General features: G+C 34.7%; 2 protein-coding genes across 2 annotated transcripts; both read left to right on the plus strand.

Moving 5' to 3' along the window:
- The first annotated feature begins 7,771 nt into the window (after positions 1 to 7,771).
- On the plus strand, positions 7,772 to 9,647 carry LOC108451710 (uncharacterized). The gene is made up of 3 exons (XM_053027643.1): positions 7,772 to 7,809; positions 8,663 to 9,018; positions 9,067 to 9,647. The coding sequence occupies exons 1-3, from the start codon at positions 7,772 to 7,774 to the stop codon at positions 9,645 to 9,647; spliced, it is 975 nt and encodes a 324-aa protein (XP_052883603.1).
- An 18-nt stretch (positions 9,648 to 9,665) lies between these two features.
- Positions 9,666 to 10,752, plus strand: LOC108451709 (uncharacterized). Its single transcript, XM_017749369.1, has 4 exons — positions 9,666 to 9,783; positions 9,826 to 10,041; positions 10,180 to 10,477; positions 10,743 to 10,752. The coding sequence occupies exons 1-4, from the start codon at positions 9,666 to 9,668 to the stop codon at positions 10,750 to 10,752; spliced, it is 642 nt and encodes a 213-aa protein (XP_017604858.1).
- The last annotated feature ends 9,632 nt before the right edge of the window (positions 10,753 to 20,384 follow it).

Consider the following 20,384-nt stretch of genomic DNA (forward strand, 5'->3'; position numbering starts at 1 on the left):
CGAATTAAGTGAAATAAAATTCGTGTCGAGTCGAATCAATTGAAATTGTTCAAGTTAAATTAAAAAATTAAACATGTCAAATTAAAATATTGTTATCGTATAATTAATTACATGTTAGAGCACATAAATTTGAAACCATATATATTAAAAACCTTTTAAAGCAAAAAAATGAAAGATACTTTAGTATGATAAACTTGAATCATTAATTAACTTATTTATGTCCCTAAAATTATTGTTTTAAATTTTTTTGATTTTTATTTTCTTTATATATTTTAAAATATTTTATAATTTTTAAAAGTAAATTTTGAAAAATTTTATAAATATTTTAAATTTTAAAATTATTTTAAATATTTGAAAATTATTTTAATTTTTATATGTAATTTTGTTGAGAGAGATCAATTTGCTCATTTTAAAATTAACAGAACCAAAGGGTATTTATATCAATCTGTTATTCAAATTATTTGAGTTATTTGAATTGAATAATTCAATTCTACTCGAACTAAGAACTCAAATTACTCGATTCTAGAAATTCAATTATTTTTTTAATTTTTTCAACTTGAATCAAATTTTACTCACCTAATAAGGACTACTCATGTACATATGTCCATGGACCAAGTGGCCACACAACCTAGTCAACTTGCTCTGGCTTAGGTTGACTTCGGCCAACAATTTTTTTCCTTTTGCTTTTGGGTCGGTTTGGCCTGATCTTAAATTATATATTTTTTAATATTTTTATTTAAAATTAAGTATAAAATATTAATATTAAATATTTTATTATTTTTAAATAGTGATATGGGTTATTTGGGCAGGTTGGGCCATGTCAAGCTTAAGCCTTAAAATTTTTTAAAATTCGAACTGAGGCCTGATCATGGATAAGTCTAAACTAGAGTTAATCATGGGCTGAGCTGAGCCTAATTTTAAATTTAGACCCGATCCAAAATATGAGACTAAAAGATTGTACAAGTCCTGCCCAAAATAAAATTGTTAAACTCATACTAAATTTTTAACGTAAAATAATGGTAAAAAATCAGAGACTAAAAGAGAGAAAAAAAGAAAAGAAGACAACTGTTCAATTCACCATGTTTTGAGTTCACCATCAAAACTTTACTACAAAAATTAAGATCCATTAAAAACAGGGAAAAAAGAAACTCAAAAACTAAACGCACACCCCCCAAAAAAAGAGTTCTCTGCTAATCTCTACAAATTAGAGCTTTAAATACAAAGATTTGGGGTAAGAAAATATATTATAATAAGCTCTCAATGAATATAAATACAAGAGTAAATGAAAAAAAAATAATTGAAAGTTTTTCTCTTGATTTCTATGCTCGGATGTTCATCTCTTATGTCTTGATGTGTCTTTGACTTGTATTTATACCAATGAATAAGTTTGTAAATGTTTATGGTCATTGGCGATGAATTCTAGCCGAGAAAATAGTGAACGACGAAAGCTGAAATTTGAAACTGTTGAAGCCACACGGTCGTGTGCCAGACCGTGTGGTAGGCCATGTGCTAGACTATGTGAACCACATTGTCTAGGCCAATTGGGCTATGTGGGCCACACGAACATGTGTGAGATCATGTGCCAGGCCGTGTGGGTCGCACGGGTTGGCCAAGTAGGCCGCATGGACCACAGTGGCGTATGGACCCAAATTCTGAATTTTTTTCTTAGGGCCGTATTCGTTGTACGAGTCAAATGTTGGACTCTCGTAGGGTTTGAATGATACAAATTAGGTTATAAACCATGACTTTTGATGTTCTGTTAGCACAAAATATGAGTTATTTACGCATGATTAATGAGTTATATGTTAGCTTTTATTTGTATTTTGTTAGGTATGATCTATATTATGTAAAATGATCTGATCTATTATTTGCTATGCATGATCTGAGTCTGTTTAAAAGCATGTATATCATATACATTTATAACATTTGTTAGTTCTGCATGTGCATCTAGGATGGGATATTTGGTTATGAAGGAGGTGTGGGCAGTTTAATCTATTTGCTGTATCTAGTGGCTCAACCACATATATATTTGTTCGGGCGAATTATTGCCTAATGATTTGGCAGCTAAACTACAAACATTCTTAAAAGTAATATACAATTACTAAGAGGTGTGTAGGGTTGAATGGGTATTTAATACCCTATATGGTATGTAAGGATGGTCAGAGATAGTGTATAGCGGATGGGGGTAGGATTGTATATCTGCATCTGTTATGTTCCAATTCTGATTCCATATATGAAATATGTCTGTTGAAATATGAAAGCATGTCTGAATTCATATCTGTTGATTTCATTATGAGTTGTTACACACTGAGCTTGTAAGCTCATTCTCAGTTTGTTTGATTCTCAAGTAATCCTAAGATTTAGGTGAGTCGGTGCGACGGGAGCTTGGTTACTTATTACTGTTGCATAACTTTAAACTATTTGTATTTAATTTGGTTGTTTTTCGAATTATTTTAAAGGTTTGGATTTTATTTTGTTATTTTTCCGTTCTTAATTGGTTTAACGTAATCCTTATGACTTTCGCTTTATTTGCAAAATCACGGTTTTCTAACAACAAATTGTATTCTTCAAAACTCGAATTAGATCGAGAATTCCATTGCAAACTTAAATGTTTTGAAAGTATATGTAAGTACAACAATTTCATCGTAATAGGTAAGGAAGATATTTTCCCAAACAAATTGAATTTTTACTTAGCATGAGCTATATTTTATTTACAAATCAAATGGATTATGAGTTTGTCAAATAAATTGCAGTAATTTTTCCAGATCTAGCCATAAAGTCTAGGCTAGGTTTAGAGTGTTACAGTGTATATATATATATATATATATTTGAAATGTGTAAAAAAACTTGAATTGTAAAAGTTTCTTTTCTTTTTACTCTTTCTTCTCCAAATGCAAGAACTATAAAAAACTATCCATTTTTTTTCTACTCTATCTTCATCATAAAAATTGATTTTTGAGTACTAAAATTTTATAACAAGATTTCATTCCTATAATTCGTTATTTCATCATTAAAAAAATTAATTTTCACATTATTTTAATATCTAAGTTTGTGAAAGAGATGATTTATTATAATCAAATTTAATGTAATTGTTTTGGGTATGACAGACGTAAGTTGATCGGTCATCACTTTTAGGATCTCCTCCAAATTCTTTTCTTGATTCTATCCATGTTGTCTATATATCCATTTTAGTATATTTATTCCTTTGAAGTATTTTACTAGAATCATTTAAGTATATTTTATTATTTTATAATTTAAAATTATTAAAATTTGATATAAATGTTCAAATGCCAATTAAAATTTGATTTTTATCAAGTTCTTTATTTCTTTTCATAAGAAATAATCAAAATTGGTAGCATTTAATTATCCATTTATTTTCTTTTGAAATATTTTCTATAATTCATTTAATTATCCATTTTATTTTTCTTATAATTATATTTTAATTTAAAAATTACAGCATTATGATCTATATAAAAACAATTCTTTAAATTGTTAGGTTATTGATACTTCGCTTTGAGATTTTTTTCCCATATCGGTTCATTTCATTTTAATTATTGGATTTTTTATTGGGATGAATATTTTGTGGACTTAATGTTCTGATATTGGTGTGTAATAAATTTTAATTATATTGAAATTTTTCCTGAAAATTATAATTTTTCAGTTATATAATGTTATAATTGCGTGTCTTAAATATTTTTTAAAAGTTACGGATTTTAAATATTATTTTTATAGATTATAATAACATTGATTTTGTTGCAGTGTATTAAAATATAGATTTAAACACGTTAAAATACATTTAATTTAGTTTTAATATAATAAAATTAAATTAAAGTGAATTCATTTCTCCTTCATCCTTTTATCATCATATAGTCAAAGCCAATGGATATTTTGATGAATCTTACTAAATTTAAAGTCTTTTTAATACTAGAAATTACATTTTTTCTTTTGAAAACATAATATTCTCTACTCAAGCGATAATAAGTAATTCATATTTTTTAATATAACGATGATTCAACATAAGTTATTTTTGAGATAAATAAATACCCTACCAATAGACTATAACTTAATGTTTTAATACATAATTAAAAACAAATAAATTTGTATTTAATACATTATCTTTGCATGATTATATAAACTTAACCATTAATTACACAATAACATCTCATTAAACAAATCTTAAAAATAACTAAATATTAGTACATACATTTATAAATAAATAGATCCTTTAGAAAAAAAGTCATAAATTTATTGATGGTTGATGAATATTTAATATTGTCGAGATTGGAATGTTGTTTTAACATTAAAATATTGAATTATAATCGAACATAATAATTAATTATTATGTTTTTATACACTAGATTAAATATATTTTAATGTGTTTAAATCTATATCTTAATAATACTTAATTCGAACATAATAATTAATTTTACTTTTACCTAATAATATTAGAATCCAAATTATTCTCATTAAAAGCAGAAACTTTATAAAAAATGTTGAATTATAATCGAGATATTTTATATAATATAACTAAAGTGCATATTGTAATTAAGAATTATGATTACATAACACATGTATGTATTTTATATACGTAATTAATATTATTATATAGTATGAATACAAATTTTTATATTTGAATTGTTATCTATAATGTATATAAAATAATGAGTTCTAAAACTTCTAGATTGAAAAAATTATTTTTATTTTTTATCATATTAGTACATTTACATTTGAGTAATTTTTATTTTATTATTAAAATTTTAATATTAAAATTATTTTCTTAAATTTATAAGGATAAATTATAGAATTAGTCATCTATCTAATAACGTGTTTCTGTTTTAGTAACCCAACTATAAAAATTTTCAATTTAGCAATAAAGTTTTAGATCATTTCTATTTTAGTCACTCTATGTTAAATCGTTAACATAAGTGATGATGTGACATTTTCTAATTGGTATAATAACATATTTAGTCATCAATACTTACACAATCTATCAATTTTATGCTAATTCTAAATAATTCAATAAATTTAACCTTCCACATTTATAAATTCTATCAATTTGAACCTAAAACACATAATTAAAAATAAATTATATATTATGAAAATACAAAAATAATATTATTTATATTTATATTTATATAAATAATATTATATGTGTTTATATTTATTTATAATTCTAAGGCTCAAATATGCATTTACCCCTTCCCCCGAACTTGACACCTTCTCCTGAGTTGGTACATATGATTTTTTTGTCCTAAGTTGGTACCAATTTTCATTCCTTCAAGGGTTTTAGTAATTTTGTTGTAACGATGTTAAATATAGGACACATGGCACTATTTTGTTGTGACACGTAGCACCAAAGATGCCATAATCTTTTTTTTTATAAAATGTTTAAAATGTAAAAGAAAATATATAAAAATTATATATTTTAAAAAATATGAAATAAATTATAAATGATAAAAATATATGTATTTAAAAATTAAAATATTATACAAATAAAAAAATCTAAAATTCAAGTTAGAAAAATGAAAACCCGGAAAACTAAAATCTCTTTCTAAATAAATTGTAAACAAATTAGATGAAATGAATTTTACAATAAATTTTATGCTTAGAGATGGGTGCGGATATTATACAATTCTTCAAGTTGACAAGAATGCAAGAGATGATGATTTGAAAAACGCTTATAGGAAGTTTTTATTTCGTTTTATTTGTTAATTATTTGTTAGGTTTCATAGAAAAAATTGGGTTTTATTCATGATGCTATTAGCACGATCATGAATGAAGTTTATAAAAATCACAGGTTTATTAAGTTTTAGGGGGGTTTGAGTTTTTTGGTTTATCAAAATCGCATATTTACATATAAGTTTATCAGTATTTAATTATATGTGTTTGAATAATTATATTTGTTTAAGGATCAAATTGATAGAATTTGTAAATTTGGATGGTTAAATTGATTGAATTGCTTAGAATTAGGATCAAATTAATATAATGTCTAAGTATTTATGTAATGCCCTAAATTTTTATAGTTTCGGCTTTTGTGATGGCTAAGCATGGAAGTATCTGAACTCTTGTTTTATGATATTTTGGCTTAAAAGATTTGTTGGTTTAGGTGGTTATGTGCTCTGGGGTGTGTTTGGGGGGGGGGTCCCAAGTTCAAGCTTTAACTTGGGCTAAATTTTGGTTTTTTATTTGAATAAAGCCTGACTTTAGGTCAGTGGGCTTTTAAGGAATTGTTGGTAAAATTTAATAGAATGGGCCTGCTGGTCTAATGGTTAAGAGAAGTGTCAGGGTGCTCAAGGTCCTGAGTTCGAATCCTTGCAGTGGCTTTGGAATTATTTTGCTGGAAGTTTTGTCTAAGAGTTGGGCTTTATCAGAATTCTGAGTTGGGGGTTTTAGGGAAGATTAGGGCTTATTTCATTCCTTTGATTCTCGGCAGTCTTTTCTTTTTTTTTCCCCTAAATTCCCCTTGCTGTCGAAAATTCTCTTCTCTAATTCCCATTCTCCTTCATTTTTCTTCTTTTTCAATAAGCTTGGGCGTATTGCTAGCGGTTCTTTTGATTCTGTAAGTATCGCTTTATTAAGTTGCGTGATTTTCTTTGGAGATCGTTTAAGAGGGTTTTGTTTGCTATTTAGGGGATATTCAAGGTTCTGTGGGTCATTAATCGGGGTCCTAAACAACGAGGAATCATCGTATTCATTGAAGGTAAGTAGATCTCTCTTTCAAGATTTGGAAGTTCTTAAGGAAGTCGATTTAAGTGATTGATATTGGGCTCAGTTTTGTCAATTTTAGGTTTTGGAATGCTCGTGGTTGGATTAACAGCTAAAATGAACCAGGTATGTACTCCGATTACGCAGAAAATGAGTTTTGACAAAAGTCAAAAAGTGGCCTGTTGACGCCACATGGGTGTGTCACTGACGAGCTAGGCTGTGTGCACGCCACACGGGCGCGACGGACTCGGGCGTGTGAGACTGGTGAGGCCATGTGGTCTACACGGGCGTGTGGGTCACACTGGTGAACCACACTGGCGTATGGAAGTTTGGGCCAGGCCGTGTGATCCACACGGGCAAGGCCAGCCTGGGCCATGTGAGTCACACGAGCGTGTGGACCACACGGGCAGGGCACACGGGCGTGTGAGCCCAATTTGTTTGAAATGTTCTGTAAAGTTGCACGGGTGGCCTAAGTTGACTGTGACATGACTGTAAGGGCGGTAAGCGTTACTTAGACCTTATACTCTATTTGACTACTACATTGTATGCGAAAGTATGATAATACCAGCATGTATATCTGCCTGATTTCGTATATCTATTCTGACATGACGTATGATCTGATATCTGCATATAAGCATGTCATAATATTTGTGTTGCATTGCATTGGGTTGGGATTGTTGCGAAAAGAAGGAAGTCTGAGAGGCGATTAGCTTGTTATCTGGTAGCCATGCTGCGTATATTTGTTATGTATTGTTTTTACGGTACCAGTTGGTGTGTAGGGTTAGATGGGTCGATTATATCCCCATACTTGATGTGTAGGGTTGGGTGGGTCGATTTTATATCCACATGGTGTGATGGGTTGGACGGAGATGGTGTGCAGGGTTAGTGGGAATGATATTTCTAATATCTGATCTGTTATGCATGCGATATCTGTATGGCTAAGGTCAAATAATTGTATTCTGTTATCTGTTTGTATGCATGCTGTTTGTGGGGATGTACACACTGAGTTTGCAAAAAATAACCCTTTGTTTATTTTATTGTATTGTCAGGTAATCCTCAATAGTAGATGGATCGGTGTGATGGAGGGTTCGATGGTGACCACTGGTAGACATTTACGGATTTTTGAGTAATACTTTATTTTGTCTGCTTTATTTAAATATTTATTTTGGGATTAATATGTATTTGGACTCAAACTACTCTTGGGTTGTTTTGGGATTTTAAATTGTCAAATTATTGATTTATGAATTAATGATGTTTTAGCTTCAGCGTTAATGAAATGTTTTCACTTAATATTTGGAATTGAGATTTCATAACTTAAGTAAAGATAACAAATTAGACGATTTTTAACTTGCTAAGGTTTTTTAAAAAAGCACTCACATATGTCACCGCCAGATTCAGCCATAATGTCTAGGCCGGATTTGAGGGTAATACATTTAGTGGTATCAGAGCCAAGTTTAAAACTCGACTGTAAATTTTGGGTTCCAAAATTGGTTTTAAAGAAACACTTTCGAATGTTTTCAAATATTCTGATTAAGTATGTGGTTCATTGAGTCTCCGGCGTCGATCTTATAAGTTTTTAAAACTTTGTATAAAATTGTTTGAAAGCATGCTTAGAATATACTGAATTCCTGTTTGTAAATACTAATGTTTGCTGTGAAACTACTGTAGGTAGTATGCTTACTGAAACACTCTAGGTAGTGTAAATTGGAAACTGTAGTAAACTACGATTTGTGATAACAGACTCTGAGTACTCTGATAACTTTTCAGCATAAAATACCCGATAACAACTATCGAAACTGTAAACTGACTTGCATAAAATTTTTAATACAGATTAATTCAAAATTACGATGAGCACACGTGGTACTCGTGGATAGGGTACTGGAGGCCGAGGTAGAGGCCGTAGAAGGATTTGAGCTGAGTCCTTTGCATCTGGTACGATCCCTACTCTGGACACTAGTGAGACACCGGTGTCATCTGTTACTAAGACTGGTGCTGAGTCTCAGGACCGTGCAGTTGGAGACGATGCATTGTCCCAGGCCATGCTGCGAATCCTGGAGAGGGTCGTTGGGGCTAATGCTGGATCTGGAGGCCATAGGTCAATTACGGAACGACTCCAATCCAATGGGGCTGAGGTATTCAGGGGCATCGCTGGAGTTGCTCCTAATGTGGTTGAGTACTGGGTGGAGGCCACGGAGTGTATTATGGATAATCTGGATTTTACTGCCGAGCAGAAGCTCAAGGGGGTTGTTTCATTACTTCGCGATGAAGCATATCAGTGGTGGCTGACGGTTAGGGATGGCACTCAGCTTGAGAGTCTGACATGAGATTTGTTTAAGACGGCTTTCTAGAGTAAATATGTAGAGTCCAGTTACATCGACGCTAGGAGGCATGAGTTCTTGAATCTTACTCAGGGAGATCGTTCAGTGGCCAAGTATGAGGCTGACTTTCTGAGGCTGAGCCGTTATGCACAAGGCATGCTGGCGACTGAGTATGAGCACTGTGTTTATTTTGAGGACGGCCTTAGGGATAACTTGAGGGTCCTAATAGCTCCGCAGAGGGAGCGTGAGTTTGCCGTGTTGGTCGAGAAGGCCAAGATTGTGGAGGAGGTTAAGCGCGCTGAGTGCCAGAACCATGATAGAGGGAAGGCTAAGAGGGATGTAGAGTCTTCGAACGCTGGGGTGAGGACTAGAAAAAAGGCCAGATCTGATGGGTCCGTGAGAGTTGGGCCTACTGTTGCACCTGTTGGGGTGGAGATTTGTCAGCTTCGTAATAGACTACAACCGGGCGAGTGTTGGAGGTCTACTGGAGCTTGTTTTAGATGTGGGTCTTCTGAGCATCGTGTTAAGGATTGTCCATTGAGGACTAATCAGATGCAAGCTCTGGCTACTGAGACTGCACAGCCACCGAGGGTAGTTCAGCAGCCACCTAAGGGCCGAGGTTAAGCTAGGGGTGATAACAGTATGGGTCGAGGACAGAGAACACCAGGCCGAGGTGCTGGGTCGACAGAGGCAAGGAAACCTGCGCTTGTGTATGCTTCACGTCGTCATGATGATGGAAATGCTCCAGACGTCATCACGGGTATGTTCTTAATTCTTAATGTACCTTATGTTGCTTTGATAGACATAGGCTCTACACATTCCTACGTTGCATGTTCTGTGTCTGGGACTTTGGGAATACCGTATGAGAGCGCTTCTAGTGAGATTTTAGTGGTGAGTCTATTGGTGCAGTCTATTAGGGTTAGCAAACTATTCAAAGACGTTCCGTTGGAAGTCCAAGGGATTATATTCCTGGCTGACCTGATGGAACTTCCGTTTGGGGAGTTCAACTTAATTCTGGGTATGGACTGATTGGTGAACCATCGTGTAAGTCTAGATTGTGCTAGAAAAGGGGTTGTTCTGAGGACCGAGGATGATAATGAGATAGTCGTGGTTGGGGAACGATGAGATTATCTGACTAATGTGATATCTGCATTAGTGGAAGAAAAGTTGGTAAGGAAGGGGCGCGAGGCGTACTTGGCGTATATCAGTGTTGCTGATTCTGAGAACTCTTCGGTTAAGGACATCCGAACGGTGAGGAACTTTCCAGATGTTTTTTTAGAGGTATTATCAGGATTTCCTCCAAGCCGTAAGGTAGAATTTGGGATTAAGTTGATTCCTGGCACAGCTCCGGTGTCTATCGCCCCTTACCGAATGGCACCGAATGAGCTGACAGAACTTAAGGCTCAAATTCAGGAGCTGTTAGATCGTGGGTTTATTCGTCCCAGTGTGTCTCCGTGGGGAGCACCTGTTCTGTTCGTAAAGAAGAAGGATGGTACAATGAGGATGTGTATCGACTACCGTCAATTGAATAAGTTGACACATGTATCCTAACTATTCTTATGGTTCGTACGGGACTTTTCGGACGTCGAAACTTTGTCGACACTTTCTCGAATATCTCATACTCAACTCATATAATCATTCATCATTGTTCAAGAGCATATAAACAATAATAATTCAATTCAAAACACATTTATTTTTCTATTGACCTACTTCGCACAGATTCGAATGAACGGAATCAGCTATTTGACGACTTTCGACTTTCCCCGGTCTAATTCCTTTTTCTTTGGTTCTTGATCTATATATATTCAAATTTAAATCTTTTATTCAAAAATTCATTCAATTCAATCCAATAACACATAATTAGGGTATTTTACAAATTAACCCTCACATTTTCACATTTTAACACTTTAGTCCCTAATTCATAAAATCACAAAATACACAAAATTCTCTTTTACACAAGCTTAGTTGAATTTTCATAGTGTTAATATAAGCCCACATATTTTATTAATTTCACATTTTAGTCCCTAAAAATCTCATTTTTACAATTTAGTCCTAATTACTCAAATTCATCAAAAATTCAAAGACAAAACATATTAACCCAACATCAAGCTTTCATATACTATCATCAAACTTCATAAAACTCATAGTTACATCAATGGCATAACTCAAAATCATCAACAGAATCAGAAATTGAGGCATGGGCTTAGTAAAACACAAAGCAACGATCACAAAAACATAGAAATCATCAAAAACGAATCAAAACACATACCTTAATCACCAAATCTCTTAGTCAAACCCTAAGCTTGTATTTTTCTTTCTTTTTATTTGATATATTCGGCCAAAAAGATGAATATATCACTAATCCATGTTTTTCTTTTATTTAATATAGCTTAAATTACCAAATACCAATTTTGCCCTTAATAAAATAAACATTTAAACTTATAATGAATGTCCAAAAATGTCCATTTAATATATAAATGGTCTAATAACATAATAAGGACCTCTCATTTAAAAAGACATAACAAAAAGGCACTTTAACAAACAACAGACAACTTTTACATTTTACGCGATTAGGTCCTTTTATCAAATTAAGCACACAAACGATTAAATTTTTGTACGAAATTTTCACACATACTAATTCAAATATAATAAGCACGGAAAATAATATTAAGATATTTTTTTACTTGGATTTGTGGTCCCGAAACTACTATTTCGACTAGGGTTTAAACCGGGCTGTTACAGCAACATAGTGTCTACCCTCGTTGCAATGACCAAATTTCGACGTTGCACCGTGACATGGTATTCAAATCTCATCGTGATGATGTTCGAGCAACGTCACGACGTCACATACTGCTTCTGCAATTTTAATACACATCGACCTCCAATTTTCTTCCTAACAATATCTAAAAACAATCAATTCGTATTTAGCTAATCAATTCATATTTAGCTAACATATGTAACACTCTAACTTCAGTTCATGTACTTTAATGTCTTACTCAACAAAATGCAAATAGTAAATCACTTGTAAGTTTAATACCTATTGAAATACATTCAATTTATATACATTTATACCCATTTCATCAAGGCCATAAATATTTCAGCATATCATACCATTTTAAACAAAAATTAAATCTTTTTACAAGCCATAATCAACTAACCAAATCCATACATTAACTCTTTAAACCAAAATGTAACGCCCCAATTTTCGAGAATTTTGTGAATGTTGGCATAGGTTTAATTATGTTAGTGGGCCTCTAGAAAGCCCAAACTTAAGATAGAACCCGGTAATTTTAGTTAATTTTTGTTCCATAAGAAAAAGGGAGTGAAATTATGAAATAGGACCTATGTGAAAATGTTTGAAAATGCTATAGGCTAAACTGAAGTGGCCAAATAAATAGGAGTGCAAAATAGGAGGATTTGCATGACAAACCTCCCATTTTACATGAAGTGGCCAGCCATCATGTTGTTGTAGACAAAATGTGCACTTGATATCCATAATTTATGGTACAAATTGATACAAATTGATAATAGGTTAGGTAAATGTTCCTTGATAATAGGTTAGGTAAATGTTCCATGATAATGGGTTAGGTAAATGTTCCATGATAATAGGTTAGGTAAATGTTCCATGATAATGGGTTAGGTAAATGTTTCATGATAATGGGTTAGGTAAATGTTTCATGATAAGAATTTCATATCTTTTGTATTAAAGAATTAAATGGATGGAATATGAAGTTTTATTAAAAGAAAAAGGGGTGAAAAGAACAAAGTTTTGTCCATCTTTGTTCATCATAGCTGAAAGTTAGAGAAGAGAAAGGAGAGGAGAAAGCTCTTGAGTATTCGGTCATTAGGAGGAGGAAAATTGAAGGTAAGTTCTTGGTACCTTGCTTCTATTTTGAGGTTCATGAGTTCTTCTTGATTCTACCTTAACTCTTGAAGTATATTTTGATTTTTAGTTGTGTTGTGAGCATTTAGTCATGAATTAAAATGAAGGAAATGGTTGTTATTTCATGTTCTTTTGATGAAAAATGGAAGATAGGTGAAGTTGAGCCAAACAAATGAGCATGCATGTGCCTTAGATGTTAAAGGGAAAAATCAGCTAACATGTTGTGCTTTAAAATGATGAAATGGAGATTATACTTAAGTAAAATCATAGATATGTGATGATTGATTGGTGATATACATGTTTAAATAACAAGCATGCAAGTTATGTGTGAAAGAGTGATTTGGTAATAAATCTGCTTGGGACAGCAGCAGTAACGTGACTTTGGAAAATCACCATAAATTGTGAGAGATGAGTTAGAAGGTGAATAAATTATGTAATTAAAGCTTAATGAGTCTAGTTTCAAATGGAATAAACAAGAACATATTTTGAATTCTGTACAATGAGAAATTTGATTCGTAATGAAGAGTGGTCAGATTAGTCAAACAGTGAAACATGCGAAACTTTGAGAAAAATCTGGTATTGATTGGCCAAACCAAAAATTCTGAAAATTTTATGGATATAAGATATATGAGTCTATTTTCAGGAAAATTAACGGCACTTGATTTGGAGTTTCGTAGATCCAGTTATAAATGATTTAGTGACTGTTGCTCAGGAAGACAGCTTGCAGTGAAATTATGATTATGTGGTAAACATTGACAAAATTTGTTAATGAGTTGCTTATTGATTTCTATAAGCTTACTATGATCTGTAGGTGTGGTTGGCGAATATTGTAAGGGGTTAATACGTAGTTTATATTTGAATAGTTAGATTAACGTGTTAGTAATCCAATTGTAGGCGGTTCGTGTGGATCTCACAAGATATCGTCAGCAAATGTGTGTAACTAACACCCTCTTTCTTAGTCTAGATCGGCAAAAGCCAAAAGCCGAAATGCCAAAACCGTATTTTGTAGATTTGCGAGTGTGCGAATGCTCGTGAGGTAAATCGATTAATGTTTTTGGTAAGCTGCAATGTTTGACTGCAAAGTGCATGATTTCTATGCCCTCGATATTTTTGGGCTTAATGGGCCAAAATTGGAATGATGGGCCAACTGCCCAATTCGTAAGAACCCTCGATGACGTGATTCTCGTTAGTACGTGAAAAGTAGGAATATGCATGAAAAACCCTAAAATAGATAAATTACTGAAATACCTTTAAAAGTGAAAATTTATAGTTTTACCCTAGGAGATAAATTACTGAAATACCCCTAGGGTTAAATTGACCTAAATGCATGTTTGATGTTGTTATTTATCGCATGCCATGTTGTTATTATCTCGATGCATGGACCGGGATATTGACGGAGGAAGTACTGAAAGTGGCTTGTCCACGATCGGAGGCTTTGCCTCAATTTATCGATAATCGAGCAAAAGGCCGCAAATGTGAAGTGTTGGGTGGGTGGGTTGAGCTATTCCCACATGGAGTGTATGGCTGGTACGGGTGGAGTGTAGTGGTTGGTGGGTTGAGTAGTCTCCCAAATGGGCTTGCATATGTTTACCGATGTTGCATGTATTTTGAAATGGGCCTATGGGCCATACATTATCTCAATAAGGGCTAAGGCCCGCTTTATTGTAATCTGAAAAGGGCTCGCCCAAGATCACTGTTACTGAATGGGCTTAGCCCAATAGGCTTGAGCTGACTTGGGCTTTGAATGGGTTTTCCTTACACACCGAGTTTCCCAAACTCACCCCTTTTATTTTCATCCACGCAGAAATCCCCAACCATAGTGGGCTTGGAGTCGTGAGGGAATTCGAGTGGCCACCCGCTCAAAGTTTGATTTTCTTCCGTGAACTGGACATCCTTTTATTTACGTTTGAGGTTTTGGGCTTTTAAATGTAATAAGGCCGCTTATTTATTTTTGATGGTTTTAATATGTATTACTAAGATAGGTAATACTTATTTTAACTATTGAAATTGGATAGCTTTAGGCGATTTTCAAAAATAACAGTTGATTTCAAAATAACACGACAACAAGCAAAGCTTCCGCAATGAAAGTATTTTCCAAAATTAATCACTTTTCCTAAAATGACTTAATTGAATCGGTTTCCTAGAAATATCCATGACGTTAAGGTGTGGCAATGGCGGTATGCATGTCAGGATTGGATCCGAAGGAGCTTGGTACTTAAGCAATCCGATGGACTCACCACCTCTTTTCCTGGTTTCCTACCGGTGCATGACTTCCATTCACTTTAACCCTTAATGAATTAATCTTTTGAACATCAAGTACGATTTTCGGACTTAGAATGGAAATTTTTTTTTACGTTTTTGATGTGGCATGCCGGATTCGGCCATAACTTCTGGGCCGGGTTTGGGGTGCTACATTTAGTGGTATCAGAGCCTAGGTTACAACAACTCGGCTGTGGAATGGGTTTACAAAATTTAGATCTTTGAAAACAAAAATTTTATAAAGATTGCGAAAAATGCGGTTTTCAAAATTTAGATCTTTAGAAGGTGGCATTCCGAATCTCCGGCTCAAGTCTGTAAGTATTCTGAATTTTTCTGAATATTTTCCTGAATTATCTGTCTGTACTGAAACCCTATTAGGATACTCTAGATAGGATGATACTGAAACCATAGGAAAATTTGATAAGAGACTGAAACTGTAGCTAGACTTCGATTCTGCAAAAACAAACTCTAAACTACTGTCTGATTCATAAAACATCTGTAATAAACACTGGAATATTAATTGATGCATAAAAATTCGTAATCAAGATAATACGATATGAGTACAAGAGGCCGTGGACGGTCCGAGGAAGTGCTCAAGCGAGATCTTCGTCTTCGAGACATATGCCGGCGGTGGATGCACCGGTACCACCGACAATAGAGGTAGAGTCTCATGACCGCGGTACCGAGGATGATGCCCTGTCACAGGCAATGCTTCGTGTTCTGGAAAGGGTTGCCGGAGCAAGTTCGGGCAACGAAATTCAGGGATCTATTTCTGAATGACTTCGGGACTAACGGAACGGAGATCTTTAAGGGCGTGTCTGGTATAGCCCCGAATGTGGTGAAATATTGGTTGGAGGCCACAGAACGGATTATGGACGACTTGGACTGCTCTGAGGAGATTGTGAGTGGGGTATCTGTACTAAGTCCCTTGGGTCACTCGGTTAGGGTAGACAAACTGTATAGGGATGTACCCTTGGAAACTCAAGGTAAGATTTTCCCTGGAGATCTGATGGAGTTACCGTTCGAAGAGTTTGATCTCATTTTGGGAATGGACTGGCTTGTTAAGCATAAAGCGACTCTGGATTGTGCTGCTAAACGAATGGTGTTAAGGACCATAAAGGATGAGGAGGTTATGGTGATAGGTGAGTGAAGGGATTATTTGTCCAATGTGGTGTCGGTATTAAGAGTCGAAAAGTGGATTCGGAAAGGTTGTGAGGTCTATTTGGCATTTGTAAGTCAGTCAGAAGAGGAGGGACTGACAGTGGATAAGGTTAGGACCGTAAAAGAGTTCCAAGATGTTTTTCCAGAGGAGCTTCCAGGATTGCCTCCGAACCGAGAAGTTGAGTTTGGAATAGATTTGTTGCCTGGAACGGAACCTGTGTCCATCGCACCGTATAGGATGGCACCGAAGGAGTTAGTGGAGTTAAAGGCTCAAATTCAAGAGTTATTGGATAGGGGCTTTATTAGGCTAAACGTGTCTCCATGGGGAGCACCGGTGCTATTCGTGAAAAAGAAGGATGGTACGATGCGGATGTACATTGATTATCTCCAGTCGAACAAACTGACGATTAAGAATAAGTATCCACTGCCAAGGATTGATGATCTGTTCGACCAGCTTAGAGGAGCTTCTGTATTTTCCAAGATCGACCTTCGATCTGGATATCATCAGTTAAGGGTCAAGGAGGCAGATATCCATAAAATAGCATTCAGGACTCGGTATGGTCATTACGAGTTTCTGGTTATGCCATTTGGACTGATGAACGCTCCTGCAACATTTATGGATCTGATGAATCGTGTGTTCCAACCATTTTTGGATCAGTTTGTAGTCGTCTTTATTGACGATATCCTGGTATATTTTGAAACTGAAACGAAACATGATGAGCATCTCCGTATAGTGCTGTACGTATTAAGGGAGAAGGAACTCTTTGCGAAGTTCAGCAAGTATGAATTTTGGTTGGGAGGTAACCTCCTTAGGACATGTGGTCTCTGCTGAGGGGATTAAGGTGGACCCTCGGAAAATTGAAGCGATTTTGGAGTGGAAGCCGCCTAGGTCAGTGTCAGAAATACGGCGTTTCCTAGGACTGGCAGGATATTACAGAAGGTTTGTGGAAGGTTTTTCTGTGATGGCAGCACCTCTGACAAAACTCATAAGGAAAGGAGTATCGTTTGTATTGGACTAAGAAACAGCAGGAAGCTTTTGAGAAGTTGAAGAAAGTTCTAACTGAAGCACTTGTGTTAATTCAGCCGGAGTCTGGGAAGGATTTTACTGTGTACAGTGACGCATCACACGTGGGTTTGGGCTGCGTGTTAATGCAAGAGGGTAAGGTGGTTTCATATGCATCACGATAGCTTAAGCCTCATGAGGGAAACTATTTGACTCATGATTTAGAGTTGGCAGCAGTGATATTTGCACTTAAGATTTGGAAACATTACTTGTACGGAGAAAGGTGTATTATATACACTAACCATAAGAGTCTTAAGTATTTGTTGACTCAGAAGGAGCTGAACCTTAGGCAAAGGAGATGGATTGAGTTGCTTAAGGATTATGACTGTTCGATCGAGTATCACCCAAGCAAGGCTAATGTGGTAGCCGATGCTCTAAGTCGTAGAGTCAGATCGATCCGAGAGCAATGTTTGCTCGTCTGAGTCTCAGATGACGATGGAAGTCTGCTGGTTGAGTTGCAAGTGAGGCCAACTGGGTGGATCAGATTAAGGAAAAACTGTTGAACGATGAGTCTTTGGTCGCTCGTTTTCAACAAGTTAAGGAAGGGAAACTTCGAGTTTGGGAGCGAAAGAGACGATGCAACAGAATACCCTCATCTGTTTGGATTAGGTAAATTTCGAGGACGAAATTTCTTTAAGGAGGGTAGAGTTGTAACGCCCCAATTTTCGAGAATTTTGTGAATGTTGGCATAGGTTTAATTATGTTAGTGGGCCTCTAGAAAGCCCAAACTTAAGATAGAACCCGGTAATTTTAGTTAATTTTTGTTCCATAAGAAAAAGGGAGTGAAATTATGAAATAGGACCTATGTGAAAATGTTTGAAAATGCTATAGGCTAAACTGAAGTGGCCAAATAAATAGGAGTGCAAAATAGGAGGATTTGCATGACAAACCTCCCATTTTACATGAAGTGGCCAGCCATCATGTTGTTGTAGACAAAATGTGCACTTGATATCCATAATTTATGGTACAAATTGATACAAATTGATAATAGGTTAGGTAAATGTTCCTTGATAATAGGTTAGGTAAATGTTCCATGATAATGGGTTAGGTAAATGTTCCATGATAATAGGTTAGGTAAATGTTCCATGATAATGGGTTAGGTAAATGTTTCATGATAATGGGTTAGGTAAATGTTTCATGATAAGAATTTCATATCTTTTGTATTAAAGAATTAAATGGATGGAATATGAAGTTTTATTAAAAGAAAAAGGGGTGAAAAGAACAAAGTTTTGTCCATCTTTGTTCATCATAGCTGAAAGTTAGAGAAGAGAAAGGAGAGGAGAAAGCTCTTGAGTATTCGGTCATTAGGAGGAGGAAAATTGAAGGTAAGTTCTTGGTACCTTGCTTCTATTTTGAGGTTCATGAGTTCTTCTTGATTCTACCTTAACTCTTGAAGTATATTTTGATTTTTAGTTGTGTTGTGAGCATTTAGTCATGAATTAAAATGAAGGAAATGGTTGTTGTTTCATGTTCTTTTGATGAAAAATGGAAGATAGGTGAAGTTGAGCCAAACAAATGAGCATGCATGTGCCTTAGATGTTAAAGGGAAAAATCAGCTAACATGTTGTGCTTTAAAATGATGAAATGGAGATTATACTTAAGTAAAATCATAGATATGTGATGATTGATTGGTGATATACATGTTTAAATAACAAGCATGCAAGTTATGTGTGAAAGAGTGATTTGGTAATAAATCTGCTTGGGACAGCAGCAGTAACGTGACTTTGGAAAATCACCATAAATTGTGAGAGATGAGTTAGAAGGTGAATAAATTATGTAATTAAAGCTTAATGAGTCTAGTTTCAAATGGAATAAACAAGAACATATTTTGAATTCTGTACAATGAGAAATTTGATTCGTAATGAAGAGTGGTCAGATTAGTCAAACAGTGAAACATGTGAAACTTTGAGAAAAATCTGGTATTGATTGGCCAAACCAAAAATTCTGAAAATTTTATGGATATAAGATATATGAGTCTATTTTCAGGGAAAATTAACGGCACTTGATTTGGAGTTTCGTAGATCCAGTTATAAATGATTTAGTGACTGTTGCTCAGGAAGACAGCTTGCAGTGAAATTATGATTATGTGGTAAACATTGACAAAAATTTGTTAATGAGTTGCTTATTGATTTCCTATAAGCTTACTATGATCTGTAGGTGTGGTTGGCCGAATATTGTAAGGGGTTAATACGTAGTTTATATTTGAATAGTTAGATTAACGTGTTAGTAATCCAATTGTAGGCGGTTCGTGTGGATCTCACAAGATATCGTCGCAAACAGTGTGTAACTAACACCCTCTTTCTTAGTCTAGATCGGCAAAAGCCAAAAAGCCGAAATGCCGAAAACCGGTATTTTGTAGATTTGCGAGTGTGCGAATGCTCGTGAGGTAAATCGATTAATATTTTTGGTAAGCTGCAATGTTTGACCCATGAAGTGCATGATTTCTATGCCCTCGATATTTTTGGGCTTAATGGGCCAAAATTGGAATGATGGGCCAACGGCCCAATTCGTAAGAACCCTCGATGCACGTGATTCTGTTAGTACGTGAAAAGTAGGAATATGCATGAAAACCCTAAAATAGATAAATTATGAAATACCTTTAAAAGTGGAAAATTTATAGTTTTGCCCTAGGAGATAAATTATTGAAATACCCCTAGGTTAAATTGACCTAAATGCATGTTTGATCGTTGTTATTTATCGCATGCCATGTTGTTATTATCGATGCATGGACCGGGATATTGACGGAGGAAGTACTGAAAGTGGCTTGTCCACGTCTTGGAGGCTTTGCCTCAATTTATCGTTAATCGAGCAAAATGAGGTCAAGAATGTGGAGTGTTAAATGGGTGGGTTGAGCTATTCCCACATGGAGTGTATGGCTGGTACGGGTGGAGTGTAGTGGTTGGTGGGTTGAGTAGTCTCCCAAATGGGCTTGCATATGTTTACTTGATGTTGCATGTATTTTGAAATGGGCCTATGGGCCATATCATTATCTGAA

The sequence above is a fragment of the Gossypium arboreum genome, chromosome 5, assembly GCF_025698485.1.
Source record: "Gossypium arboreum isolate Shixiya-1 chromosome 5, ASM2569848v2, whole genome shotgun sequence".
Lineage (NCBI taxonomy): Eukaryota > Viridiplantae > Streptophyta > Magnoliopsida > Malvales > Malvaceae > Gossypium > Gossypium arboreum.

Bases quoted from the DNA above. Each gene is read 5' to 3' on its own strand.
- LOC108451709 (XM_017749369.1), top strand. From the start codon at position 9,666: ATGGGTCGAGGACAGAGAACACCAGGCCGAGGTGCTGGGTCGACAGAG. The intron at 9,784-9,825 runs GTATGTTCTTAA...TTGCTTTGATAG, and splicing joins TGCTCCAGACGTCATCACGG to ACATAGGCTCTACACATTCC. The intron at 10,042-10,179 runs GTATGGACTGAT...TATCTGCATTAG, and splicing joins GGAGTTCAACTTAATTCTGG to TGGAAGAAAAGTTGGTAAGG.
- LOC108451710 (XM_053027643.1), top strand. From the start codon at position 7,772: ATGGATCGGTGTGATGGAGGGTTCGATGGTGACCACTG. The intron at 7,810-8,662 runs GTAGACATTTAC...TCTGGACACTAG, and splicing joins GGGTTCGATGGTGACCACTG to TGAGACACCGGTGTCATCTG. The intron at 9,019-9,066 runs GTCTGACATGAG...GTAAATATGTAG, and splicing joins GGATGGCACTCAGCTTGAGA to AGTCCAGTTACATCGACGCT.